The sequence below is a fragment of the Lichenostomus cassidix genome, chromosome 14, assembly GCF_008360975.1.
Source record: "Lichenostomus cassidix isolate B80296 chromosome 14, HeHo_3.0, whole genome shotgun sequence".
NCBI lineage: Eukaryota > Metazoa > Chordata > Aves > Passeriformes > Meliphagidae > Lichenostomus > Lichenostomus cassidix.
The window spans coordinates 1,412,400-1,426,404 of record NC_139495.1 but is presented as its reverse complement, the minus strand read 5'-3'; the positions used below and the strand labels follow the sequence as shown (position 1 = coordinate 1,426,404).

Genomic DNA, 14,005 nt, shown 5'->3' with positions numbered 1-14,005 from the left:
CCACAAAACTTTGGATAGTTGGATTTTCAAAACAAAATTGGGGTTAGAAATGGAAACTTTGGTTAGCTGAGACGGGGATGAAAACTTCATTTCATACTTGGCTGCAAGGCTGGATCTCCATCATCCTCTTGTTCTGGCACTTCTCCAATTAACCTGGTGCTCCAGAGGCATTCTTCCAGCTCCATGAGCTGAGGGTGTTTTACCATCATCCCCTGAACATGCAGCTGCCCAAACTCCCTCTGTCCCAGAAAACATCAGCACAGCTCAGCATCCTCTTGTTATAACTTTATTTCCAGAGGTTTTGAGCGGAAAGATCCAGCAGTGACACCTGTCCCTGAATCTGTGGGAGTTTCAGAGCAATTGGGATGGGATGGGAATGAGTGTCAGAGCAATTCCTACTGGGATGAGGATCCCAGAGAAGCTGTGGCTGCCCCTGGAAGTGTCCAAGGCCAGGCTGGACAGAGCTTGGAGCAGCCTGGGACAGTGGAAGGTGTCCCTGCCCATGGCAGGGATGGCACTGGATGGGCTTTAATACCTTCAACCCAAACCATTTCAGGATTTCATGACCCTGGAGAACGAAATGTCACAATGGAGAACTGCTCAAGGAATTCCAAGGGATCTCTGCTCAGGCTGAACCCTCCATGCAGCTGGGAGGGACAGCACGAGTGGGACATGGGCGCTGTCACCATCCTGCACCGAAACCCTTTATTTTTGGGAAGCCCATCGCTCCACTGGAGCTCTTGAAAGCACCACAAACGACCCCAAACTCCACCGAGGTGGACTTCAGCCTGTGCCTGGCTCAGAGCAGGAGCCGGGAGATTTCATCCCCTTCCTACCAAAGCTGCTTTTATTGTCTTGATCTAATGAAGTGCAGACTTCACCTGGACAGAGCCATAAGTGGCTCCTCTCGGAGGCAATGAATACAAATACTTGACCTCATGAGCTGCGGGGCAGCAATTAGTTTAAGCAGGGGGTTTGTGTAACACTTCAAAAGTCTTAATCCGTGCGGTCAGCCCTGGCACGGTATTTGCCAGAACCTATTGAGTAGTCTTAATGAGTCTGCAAAGCAAGCTTTCAATACATTTTGGGTCGCTTCAGATGCTTTAAATGGCATAGTCTATATGGTATTGTGCGGCTTTAGAAAGGGCCGGGCTTTAAAAAAGTATGGTTCCCTTTCACAGGGCAGACAGAAACCATCTTTAGAGCCGGGACCCTTAACGTTTTGCATATCAATATGGCTGGGGCTGAATGCAGTCACTCAGCTGAGAAATAGGATCACTATCAGCGTTTCCAGGCTTTCACAGGCACTTGGGAAACTTTAAAGCCCTTCGCGGAGAATAATTTGGTCGAATGTCGTGGCTGGAAACAAAACCTAAACAAGCAGAGCGCAGTCCATCATGCGGAGCTGCCAGCCAGGCTGACAAGGGGCTCCAGCCGCTGCGACATCCCACCCCCGGCGGGGCGGTGGCCGGGGGTCACAGAGCTGGGGGGACACGGCCGGGGGGCCCCGAGCTGGGCACGGGATGCTGAGCTCATCCCCCAGAGAGCTGCATCGCTCCCAGGGCGCTAAACCAGTGCTGGTTCCACCTCTCCTCGCTATCCCTTGGCGATTCTCCAGCCGGTGATGGTCACGAAGCCCCGAGGGATTGGCACCGCGGTGGTTCCTCTTTCCAAACACACCAACGCGTTCGCATTTCCCTCCTACATCACCTGCAGGCTGTCCCTGTGCGTGTCACACACCCCGGGAACGAACAGGACAATGTCCAACCTCACCTGCAGCCCGCTGAGTGGGACAGGAAACAATCATCACCTCCCGGGGCACGGGGGACGTGGCAGGAGCCGGGAGAGCTGTGCGGGATAAAGTGCCATTTGAGGGTTTAAAAGCAGCCCCGAGCTGGCAGGAAATGGGACGGGGCTGGTTGGGCATCCCAAAAATGGTACCTCCTTCCCTCGTCACGCCCAGGCAGCAGCAGCCAGGAGGAGAGGAGAGGAGGAACCTCGGCAGCGTGGTCAGCTCCGGGATGCTGCAGGATGGAAGAAACCACAGCCAAAGAGTATTTGCAAACAATGCAGGGCCTGAGGGCCCTTCAAAACTCATAATTAGCTCATTAAAGAGACAAATGCAAGTCACTAATAAGATCTTGGAGGTTAATTAAATGTTTTCCCCATCTTTAATTAAGGGAAAACCAGTTAGTGCAGATTAAAGTAATTTCTGCAGCCTCCCGTGATGACCCTCAATGGCTGCAGATTCGAAAAACTATTGAGATTATTGAGCTGAAAGGGCAGAGTTTGGGTAAATTCGGGAGAAGCAGGAATTTTCATCCTGAGGGTTAGAAAGGCTCTGCTCCATCAGCTGGGTGACTGAAGGAACACTGGAAGGTGATCCACAACTCCCTCCCCCTGAGCCCAGACCTGGCGTTTATTCAAAACTGCTGCTGTTCGTTGTTTTGCTCAACTGGGAAATTCCTACAGACTCTTTTCCACTTGCAAAACATCTCCCGGGATTAGGGTTTGCTGTCCAGCTGTCCCCTGGCCACCAGTGTCACCAGCAGAACTCGATTTAGCAAAACCCCACTGGCTGCCTGCCCCAGAGGAGGAGTTTCCAAAGTTTCCAAAGGTTTTATTCTGGATGGAGGATCCATCACCCCCATGCACACAAACCCTCCCGCCTGCCACCCGGAAAGCTCCCGGTTAATATAGATTAGCGAGATTTATGTGGAAGAATATTTAATCTGCTCAGGGAGGGGAGAGGGCTCATCTGTTGGTTTTATTTCTTAAATATTTCTCTCTACTCCAGAAAAGTCCGTTTCTTGCCAGAAAAGGTCCGATATAAATTAGAACGAAGGGAGGAGGGTGCTGGTGGGGTGGCCACGGGCATCCCTGGACCACGGTGACCACGGTGACCACGGTGACCACGATGACCACGATGACCACGATGACCACGATGACCACGATGACCACGAGCATCCCTGGCCCGCGGTCCTGGCAGCCCCGATACCAGCCCGGCAGTGCGCCCTGCGGGTGGCTCAGTCCCACCCAAAATCCTGCCCTGTCATCTGATAAAACTTCATGTTGAAGGGTCTGTAAAACTCCCGCAGGCGCTGCACCACCTGCCCGTCGATTTTGGGGTGCGGCCGCCCCTTGGATTTCCCCAGGCAGCGCGGTCTGCTTCCCCCCTCCGGCTTCTTCAGGCACGGAAAGCCCTTGGTCTCATTAAAATAGAAATGTTTGTCCGTCACCACCCTCTGGAGACCCAGGAAATCCTGGACGCGACCCATCTCCCCGGCAGGGTCGCTGACGAGCCTCTCGCCGCTGACGAAGAGGAATTTGGAGAGCGGGAAGTACTGCAGCCAGTTGTCCAGGTGCTTGGCGTAGATGCCGATCCTCACCGCGCTCCAGCTCGTGTCGATCAGCCCCGTGCTGAGGTTTTTGAAGGCCAGGGCCTGGAAGCTGGGGATGGAGGGGTTTTTGGAGAGGGTCTGCGTGTAGTCCGAGATGGCGCGGGTGACGGGGTTGCGCACCACCACGATCAGCTTGGTGTCCCGCGACATGTTGTAGATGCGCCGCGGCGCCTCCTTGGTGACGAAGTAGCTGGGGGTTTTCTCCATGGTGATCTGGCCGTCCAGGGTCCGCGGCATCAGGCTCCTGTGGGACAGAGGGACACGGTCAGGGCTCAGCTGGTGTCACAACGGGTGGGGACAATCCCGAAATCCGGCCAGAAATGCTCAGGGGCTTCCCAACCACAGCCACCGCTCTGCTGTCCCTCCTTCTCACATCCCACTGGTGACCTCCTTGTCTCCAGAATCCTTCCCAGGAGCTCCCGTGCTCCAGCCTCTCTGCTCATCTCAGCATTCCCTTCGTCCCCTCCAGAGCTTGTCCCTGGGAAGGAACTCCTTGTCACCCACAGGGCACCTGCAGACTGTTGGTCTCCTTTGGAATTCCTTCCCAGCCCTGGAAATCCCTCCTGCTCCTTTCTCCTCCACCCCACGCTCAGTTTCGGTACGGGACTGGTTTTTATCCCGGTTTTCATCCCGACCTCCAGTCAGATTTCCAGCCCTGGAGGTTCCAATTTGCCCCCTGAAATCCCATCTCGGGAGTGATGCCCAAGCACCAGCTGGGAGTGGAGATGCCCACCAAGGCTCCCTCCTCCTCTGCCTCCAGACAGGGAGCAGTTAAAGCCAGAAAAAGACTGTTTCCTTTTCCAAAAAAAAAAAAAAAAAAAAAAAAAAGACAGAAAAACCCTGAGGGCCCAGCCATTGTGCTGGGTAAAATTCACTGCTCTGATTGTTCCCTCGTGCACTTTAATGAGGCATTAATTGCCGCAGAAATTACCCAGCCGCGTCACCCTGTGTGACAGAGCGGGTCCTCCCTGCCACCAGCACAGCACCTGCCCCGCTGCCCTCCGCATCCTCCTCTTCCAGCTCCAGAATCGCACAATCCTGGAATGGTTTGGGGTGGAAGGGACCTTAAAGCTCATCCAGTGCCACCCCTGCCATGGCAGGGACACCTTCCACTGTCCCAGGCTGCTCCAAGCCCTGTCCAGCCTGGCCTTGGACACCTCCAGGGATCCAGGGGCAGCCACAGCTTCTCTGGGATCCTCATCCCACTGCTCGGGGCTGTGCCTGGCAGGGAGCCGAGTCCCCACGGCGGCTGGGGACAGCGACAGGGCTGTGCTGGGGGGAAGTCAGGGCTCTGCCCAGCAGCATCTGCTCCTTATGTAATGGGAAAAGCTTGAGGTTTCTGGGATTTTTCCCCTGGACGCAGGAAAGAACACTTGATTAAAAGCATTCGCGAGCGACGCTGAGCCCCCACAGCTCCTTCCCCCAAACAAGAGCCAGAAGCCACTTGTGGCTTTTCCCCCCTCTTTTATTTTAATTTTTGCCCAGCATTTTTGGAGCCATTCCTCGTCCCTGGTGTCCTCACCTGGCAGCACAGCCCCTCCGTTTGGCACCGCAAGGATGCCCTTCAAGGATCCAAGCATCTCGGGGCAGCCACGGGAGTTTTCCCAATTTTTCCTGCACTTTTTCTCTCCCACCCCACATAACAGCGATGCTGACCGATAGAGCTCCTGCTGGGAAGCACCTTCCCAAACCAGGATTCCAGCCGTGCCTGTCCCCTCCCTGTGCTCGTCCAGCGCCAAGGAAAACCCGATGGCACAGCTCCAGATCCGCTGGGAGCACAGCTCCACCCTCCTGCTGGGGCTTCCTGGCCGGCCAAGCATCCTTCACTCTAATTCCATTCAGGAAATGCCACAGGGTTCTCCAGGCTGCTTCTCCTGGCAGCTTGCTGAGGCACCCCTGCGGTGTTTCCCTGGATGCCACCGGGATTTCTGTGCAGCACAGCAGCTCCTTCCTCCTCCTCAGCCAGCCCCAGCCCTCTCAGCAAAGCTGGGCTCTCTCCTCGGCGGGCAATAAAGTGTTTGTTATTAATAAATTGTTGATTATCGACCGCAAACATTTGGGATGAGGTGATGGGAAACCCTGGAAGGTCTACGTTAAACCTCAACCTGACCTGGGACAATTCCAGGGGTGGGAAAACCTCTCTGGATCCTTTTGGGACCAGCAGCCTCCAGGCATTCATTGTGCAACACCTCCTCTTCCTCGGCAGCTCCAGCACTTCCAGCTATGGCACCCTAATGAGGCATTTCACATTTTCATTAACTCCCTAATACTCGCCCTAAATTACCGCGGTTAATTATTGATAACGCCCAGCTCCCTCCAGATCTGGCTGAAACTGGCAAAGAGCAGAGCAGGCGTGGTTGTGCTCCACTTTAGCACAAACGTTAGGAACTTTAATTAAATTTACAGTTAATTCTTATTGACCTGAAGGGAGCACCGTGGGAATGGCAAGCAGTGCCTGCAGGTACAAGACACTGCAGTGGGGGAGCCTTGGAAGGAATTGGGATTTCAGGAGGAAGCCGTGCCCAGGAGGAGGGATAAAACTCCTTTACGTCTCTATTAAGCTGATAAATTTTCATTTTTAATTAATAAACCAGCTGGCACTTGAGAGGCATCAGAGCTGGGATTTCCTACGTGGAGACATTCGGTATGTGAAAATGCTTCCTCTGCTAAGGTAACACACACTAAATTACAGCAGATAAAATGCTGATAAAAATGCAGAAAGCAGCATTAAATAGTGATTAACAGCCACGGCAGGCAGGGAATCAAAGCAGACTTCAAAAACTGGGCCAACATAACTTCCCCGAGTTAATTGGTTCATGATTCCTGATGATTTTCGGAGCTGGACTCCTCCCAGCACCAGGCTGAGAGATCAGGGGATGCACTCTCAGGAGATAAAAAAGTCTCCAGCCCAAAGCATCCCTGAGTTATCACCCACGGCAGCTCCAGGAAGAAAATTAACTCTCTCCCAGCCAAGCCAGGAGAGCAGGACAGGCTCTGCCTGCAATTCACCCATCCTGAAATGCCAGGCAGAAGCTTTTGCATGGATCCAGGAGCAGCTTGTGCTGGGAGGGAGATTTTTGGGAGGTCTTTGGAATCTTCCATCTCAACCAGATCCCCAGATGAAGCACAGATGGAAGTGATGTGTGACATCGGATCAAAGCTTGCAGGCTTTATGTCATCACCAAAATGAGGAAAAAATGGGGGGAAAAAAGGAAAAAAAAACCCTCTCCATCGCTAATTTTAAAAAGTGAGCCCTGACAAAAAAGCCCGGATAAAGGGAGTGAAAGGAAGGGATTTCTGCTGGAGAGGGGGGACATGGTTGAGAGCTTTCTACAGGGCAAAAAAGTGACCCTTTGAAGGCACTGAGATGGGCCAGGGGACGCTGGGGACAAAACCAGCGCAGGCCGGGCAGGGGACACCCCGCGGCTCCAGGGTGACAGGCAGCCGGGCCGGGGCTCGCCGGGGGACAGAACCGTTTTTGTGCGAATGTAAAGCAGTTTGGAACCGGGCGAAGGGGCCGAGGCTCGGGACAGATTTATCCTCTGGCGGCAGCCACCCGGTACCGCCCGGATCTGCATATGAATCGTCCCTCGGGCTTATCTCCGCCCGGGACAAGGCTGCCTTTGTGGCCCCGCCGAGCCTCTCGGGTTGTTAAACTGGAAACCAGCGCTGCAAACTCGGCGATCAGAGTTTTTCCTTCCAGGCAGCTCGAATAGCAGCACCTCTGCCGCGGGAGAAGGCAGGGAGGGGGTGGGATGTGGGATGGGGGGGATGGAGCTCCGATCCCTGCTCTGCCAGGGGATGTGACAGACCCTGTTCCCCAAAAAGGGTTGGCCAGCAGCCCTCACCCCATCCCAGCCTCCCCGTGACCTCTTCTTCCCGGAGGAATCGCAGGGCATCTGTTGAATCAGCGCCGAGCTGCGAAGGATGAACTCCCCGAGCCGCCCGGGACCAAATTAGCCCGTGTTCCTTTTTATCCTAATTACCGTGCCATTCCCCCTCTCCATCCCCGGCAGGTCCTGCCGGTGCCCCCCAGCCACCAGAGCCCCCCCAGCTCCCCAGCCCCGAGCTGCCCCCATTATTTTTGATTCTTTCGCCAATTCAAAAATGTGCAAATGAGGCCGCGGCTTCCCAATCAGGCCTGGCCGGGAGCTAATTGGCTTTAAGCAGGGAGACCTCAATATGCTAATGGGGGCAGTAACAAGGCTGGGATGCGCCTGGAAGGGGAGCCGAGCCCTGGGCTCCACCACGGGCCGACTGAGACACGTCAATTAACAAGCAGGCAGATAATTTATTAATGCTCCTTTGCACCCCTCTGCCCTTTGCTCCTAATTACAGTTTGATACATGAAACAGCGAGCAGGTTCGGCGGGTCGTGCATCCCCAGGGGATCCTCCTGCCCCCCAGAAGCTCCTGATTCCCTTGGCAGCCCCGAGGAACAGCCCAGCACCGCGGCTGGGGGTCTCCAGCCCACACAAAGAACCCCCCAGACCACGGGGGATGAGGTCCCTGGGCTGGGTTTGGGTGGGTAGAGAGGCTAGGAGGAGGAAAATGCGATGGGTTGTGGCACCCCGAAAGGTCTGAGCCCCCAAACCTCCCCGAGAGGTTCCCCCATCTGCAGCAGGGGGTCTGTGGAGGGTTCTGGGAAGAGCCTGGAGGTGGGGAGGTTCGTGTTCGACGTGGCATCAAAACGTGGGAGATGCGGAGTGAGGGAAAGGGGAGAAGCCGGAGCCAACATTTGCATTTCTAATGGCGCGGCTGCTTTCAGCAGTCACCCGACACCCAGTTATTAACCCCCGGCAGAACCGGGGCCGCCGGGGAAACGCGGCTGCTTTTCCCATCTGTAAACTCTCCCAGACCCCTTGGTGTTCCAAGTTTCCTGGTAGGAAGGTGAGGAAAAGGCTGTGTCACCCCAACCTCGCAGTCACCCCCAACCCCACAGCTCCCACACCTCCTAATCCAGCATTTCCATCACATTTCCATCACATTTCCATCGCATTTCCATGGCCATCCTGCCCGCGTGGATGGCCAGAGGCTGCAATTATGGGCAGCTCCAGGCCCTGCAGAGTGTTTTCCTTGCGTGGTTATTCCAGCCGGGTCGTTAGGGTGAAAGGGCTCTGGTGGATGCATGGGATTATGGAGAGCAGGAATCAGCCTTAATCAGGGCACAGCTCCTTCCCTGCGCTGGAGAAGAGGCTGTTTGGTCTCTTCATGGGGTTTGGAGATTGTCCCTCCTCACCCTTCTCCACTGTGGAGCAGCTACAATATATGGGGTCATCCCGAAAATGGCAGCTGAACTCCCCAGTGACACTGCCAGGGACACTGCCAGGCTGAAAAGAGCACCCAGGGACTCCTCCTTATTGATGAAGTCCAAAAAGAACACCCAGGGACTTCTTCTCCTCGATGGAGTCCCAAAAAGAGCTCCCAGGGACTCCTCCTCCCTGATGGAACTTGAATAACTGTGAGTGAAAAAGCAGCTGAAGCCACCGCTTGGGTGAAAGCAGGTGGGGAAGGAAGAGCTCCATGAATCCCCAAAAACCCTTCAGAAAATGGGGTTGGCACGTGCTGGGGCACTGGGCTGGGCTGGTTTCCAGCCGTGCCAGGAGCACTCCCAGCTCTCCATCCCTCTGGAATGAAGCTCCTCAGCGCGGCAGCAATTAGAAATCTCCTCTCCCGGCCCAGCTCCCCAGCGTCCCTTTGATTCGCGGCTCCGGGGCGAGGGGACAGCCTGTGGCAGGTGTCTTGCCTGTGACCCGGGTCAATCGAGGGCTCTGATCTCCAAATGACCCTTCCCAGCAGTGCCTGTGGATCCCGCTCAGACAGCTTGCAGATGAAGGAGCAACAGACTGGAGATGATTTATTCAGGAATTAAAGGTTCAGTACCTCTTTTAAAGGCTGCGCCTCGGCACTGTCAGCCTTCATTGCACACAATTAAAGGGCTTGGCTGCCCCCAGCCTCCCCCTCTCCTGCCTTCCAGGGGAAGGAAATCAAACAAAACCAAACCCCCCCGCCAAGCCCCGGTGCCGGGAGGGGGGAACTGCGGAAGGACTTGGGAATTCGGGGCTGGAGTGGCCCTGAGCTCCTGGGAAGCTCCATTCTCTGCTCGGGATGGGGGATGGAGCCCTCGGTTTGGTCCCCGCTGGCAGCAGGGGATGCTCGGGGTCGGAAGCCTCGTAGCTCCCGGTGCAAAGCCCGTTCCCGCAGCTGGAGTTTGGGAGATGCTGCCGGAGCTGCGGCGGGGAGGATTTCTCCCTCCCCCTGTTCTTTCCTCGTCCCGTTCATCCCTCTGCAGCAAACTCGTCCCTTCCGGCAGCTCAGCACCTTCTGTGCAGAGAACTCCATCCGAATTCCAGCCCAGCCTCCAGTTTCCCTCTCCCACCTGGGAGGGGAGCTGGGGATAAAATCCCGAATTCATCCCGGCATCGTGGGGATGAATTCTTCCCTTCCGAGCTGCGAGAGCCGCGCTGGTTGGGGGGAGCAGCTCCCGCGGGCTGCAGCAGCAGGAATTCAATGAAAAGCTTCCTTCCTCTTAGGGAAGAAAGGGAAGAAATCCTCTGGCAGCAGCGCTGGGATAATCCCTTTCCAAGGCAGTAAATTTTCCTGCGGCTCCCCCGGCAAGTAATCCGGCGGATTATTGCACCTTTCAGCACAGGCAGCCTTTAAACAGGCTCTCCCCCCACCGAGGATGTGGTGCTTTATGACCTGACCTGCTGTCTGAGCAGGGGAAACACAAATTACCCTCCTCGGAACCTGCAATACAGACACCGGTGACAGATTTTATCCCCCTGGTGACTGGGATCCTCGGGAGCGCCGATGAATAAGGAAAAATTGCTCTTGCAGCTGCTGGGCAGGGAAGGGGACACCACTAACCCCGATTATCCCAAGGGTTTTTAAAAATAAAACAGAAAAAAATCCCTGAAACCACCCTGAGTATGCCTAAATTCCTTGTTTGCAATTACAAATTAAAAAAATGAGACTCGTTAGTTCTCACTAAATTATCCCCTCACAGCAACGGGCTGGAACTGCCTGATTTCCCACCTTGATGGAGGAGAGCCCAGGAAAGGCATAAAAAGGTGACAAAAATTATGGGATTTCACAGGTTTAAAGTTCCATGGACAGCAGAAATAGGAATTCTTCCCCTTCCTGATGCTTGGTTGAGCAAAAGGAAGAGGAAAGAACCTTCAGATTCATCCAATGGCAGGGACATCCATGGGCAGGGACACCTTCCACCATCCCAGGTTGCTCCAATCCCTGTCCAGCCTGGTCTTGGACACTGCCAGGGATCCAGGGGCAGCCACAGCTTCTCTCCCCTGGCCGGGAAGGATTTATTCCCAATATCCCACCCTCCCTGCCTGTCCCCGTGCAGCCATTCCCCTGTCACTGCCACTCCAAGCGCATCCATCCCCTCCCTGCCACCTCCCAGGGGACGCTGGCTGCAGGCACTCCCAACCCACGGGCGCTGCTCCCTAATTAGCCCAGGCTAATTAAGCAGGGCACAGCCTAGGTGGCACGACCCGCATCCCCTCTGGGTCCCTGGGATCCCTCCTTGCCCCCATCCCGGGGTTCAGGCGAGGGGAACCCCCAAAATTCCTGCCCATCCTGCCCATCGCAGGTGCAGGAGCAGCGGGAGCCCGGCGAGGAGGAAGGAAGGAAGGAAGGAGGAAGGAAGGAGGAATCCACACATGTCTGCCAGAGCCACCTCCTCCCGCTGCCGGCCAATTGACAGCTGCCCCGATTTGATCAGCAGCTGCTGACGAGGCAGCAGACAAGTCCCCAGAGCCATGAATAATTTCAGGGTATTTGTGTTTATTTGATCTCCGCATGGGGTGGCCACGCCGCCGAGCCAGGACCTTCGCCGAGCCGCGGGGAAGGAGCTGCCGGGCTCTCCAGATGGCTCAGGGCCACCATGGGCAGGGCTGGCTGTCCCCTCGGGCAGGGCTGGCTGTCCCCTGGCTGTCCCCTCGGGCAGGGCTGGCTGTCCCCTCCCGCTCCTCACCTTCCTGCACAGCCACGGGGAGCAGGAAGGAACTCCCCAAGAGCTGTCAGGGAATAGCAAAGATCCCCCCAACCTCGTGATTCTTAACTCATTCCAACATTTTCAAGCCATTTTTCCAGTTTCTCCTCTTTCAAACGGACAAAACCGAGCATTTTGTGCTTCCTGGGCTTGGATGCCACACGCCAGGGCATCACCAAGGTTCAGAGGTTGAGAAGGAATTAATCCTGGTTGGATCAGATGCTAAAAAATCAGAGATGTGATGGGTGAGGGGTGAGGTATCCCTGCCTTCAGAGCAGCTCCTCCAGCTCCACGTGCTGATCCAACCCTTGGTGACTCCAATGCCTTCACCTCGTGGAGGTTTCTGCAAAACCCTTTTTCCCAGCCTGGCTCTGCCCTGCTGAACAAGCAGCGAGTCCTGCCTGAAATCCTGCTGGAAACTGCAGCTTCAAACCAGCCACGAGTTGCTCTGAAACGCTTCCAAACCTGCCTCGTTCCTACCTCAGCAAAAATAAATCAGCCCTCTGTGAACTGCAGCCAGCGCTGAGGCTGGCAGAGGAGCCGAGGGAATCCATCAGCACCAGCTCCAGGGACAGTTTTAATCTCTCTTGGCCAGACCCACAAAGCAATTTGGGGACACTGAGATCAGCGGTGACTCTGCACCTCAATCCCTCTCACCACCACACCTCAGTTCTCCCTCACTTCCATCCCACCAGGAGCATCCCCTGTGCCCCCCAGCCCCAAAACCCTGCAGTGCTGGACACCCAGGAGCCCTGGGGGGACAGGAGGGTGACAGAGCCAGCAGTGCCCTCTGGGTGACCAGCAGCAGCTCCAGAACATCCCAAAGTGACACTGGAACTGTGGGGTTTGACCCGAGGGAGGGAAAGCTCCATATTTCAATTCCCTGAGTTCAGCCAAAGCCCTGTGGGTGCCCAGGCTGAGCTCCAGGGTTGGCACACGAGTGGCATCATCTGCAGCCCACAGGGACTCTGGGTGGGTCCAGGGAGGGGAGCAGATGTCCCCCAGCACGTCTGAGCACTCAGGTGTGGGACAGGGCAGGACAGGAGGGGGACAGGGCAGGACAGGAGGGGAACAGGGCACAGCCAGGCCCCAGCTGCAGCTGGGCAGGAGGGGCTGAAATGTGCTGAGGCAGCAGGGACAGAGCTCTGCTCCCCAGGCAGGGACATTTCCCATTTTCCCCCAGACATTCCCATTTTTCCAGTGTTGCTGTAATGCCTTTGACAGCTCGGGCAGGTGATGGAGAGGCTGCTGCTGCCTGGCCCTGGCAGGAACCTGATGGCCTGGAAGTGGCAGCAGCTCTGCAGAGCCCCAGCTTGGCCCCAGGTGACAGTTAGCCCTGACATCTTGAGAGAGTCACCTGCAGGGACCCAGGGATGGAGCCAGGACTGCCCAGCCCTCCTCACTGCCACCTTTCCAGGCTGAGCAGGACAAAGGAGCCACAACTGCACCTCCAAGGAGAGAGGCTTTGTGTCCCCAAAACCCCCAGGTGAGACCAAACCACCCCTTGTCACCCCTCCATCCTTCCATCCTCAGCTTTGGGGGTCTCACAGGGAAAATTCCAGCCTCAGTCCCCCTGTCCTGGTCCCCATCTTTGGCTGTTGTGTCCCCCAGAGCAGGTTCTGGCTGTCCACAAACACATCCCACATGTGTCCCAGTTCGGGATGGCTCCAGGCTGGAGGAGCTCATCTGTCCCCTCTCTTCCAAAAACCCAGAACTGGGGTTTTTTGGTGTTTGTCTCAGGTCTGATGCTGTCATGCTGCTCGTGTTGGGATGGAAAATACATCCAGTTTTCCACAGCAACAACAAAGATTCCCCATCTGTGTCAAATTTGTAATCCAGCCTGAGGGAAGATGGGAAACGAATTTAGGGGAACGAATTTAGCTCTTTTTCTTTTTTTTTTTTTTTTTTTCCTATCAGAAAAAGCCTCATTTCCTGGCGAGGAGCTTTGCCTGGAGCATGGCAGGGATGGGAGCCACCATCCCCAAACTCCTCTGTGCCATCCCATCCCGGGGCAGGAGCCAGGAGAAGGGAACTGGGACAGGAGCCAAATAAGAACTGAATGGTTCTTATCTCCACCAAGCTGCTCAGCCACTTCTACATGCATGCAAAGCTCCCCTGCAGCCTCCCAAACAAGATTCCACCACTGCTTCCTCCACAGGTGAGGGAAAAAAACCCAGAAATGCTGGAAAAGGAGGTTTGGGAGTGCTGGGGATGCTGCTGGCAGCCTCCTCCCCCTCGCACTGCGGCTCAGCTGCTCCCCAGGTGAAGGAAATGCCCCACTGAGGAGGGAGCTGGGGGTGGATCACGCACTTTGCCGCAAGAAAAAAAGGAAAGATGTTCCTCCAGCCGTTGAAAAAGGGGCTGTGGAGAGGTTGGGAAGGCTCTGGAATGTGCCAGGAGAGGTTGGGCAGGGCTTGGAGCACCCTGGGGTGGTGGGAGGTGTCCCTGCCCATGGCAGGGGGTGGCACTGGATGGGCTCTGAGGTGCCTTCTGACCCAAACCACTCTGTAATTCCGTGACACTGAGGTTTCTCCAGCTTCCTGAGGTTTCTTCCAGCTTCCCCCAGATCTCTGGGGCAGCCCCAGGTGATG

General features: G+C 55.7%; 1 protein-coding gene across 1 annotated transcript in view; it reads right to left on the bottom strand.

Annotated features, from left to right (window-relative positions):
* Nucleotides 1-1,938: 1,938 nt before the first annotated feature.
* Nucleotides 1,939-14,005, bottom strand: part of HS3ST6 (heparan sulfate-glucosamine 3-sulfotransferase 6) — a 29,809-nt gene continuing 17,742 nt past the window's right edge. The window contains exon 2 of the mRNA XM_085074344.1: nt 1,939-3,645. Coding sequence (XP_084930470.1) covers nt 3,027-3,645 — 619 coding nt within the window. The 3' untranslated portion in view covers nt 1,939-3,026. The remainder of the gene's footprint in view (nt 3,646-14,005) is intronic.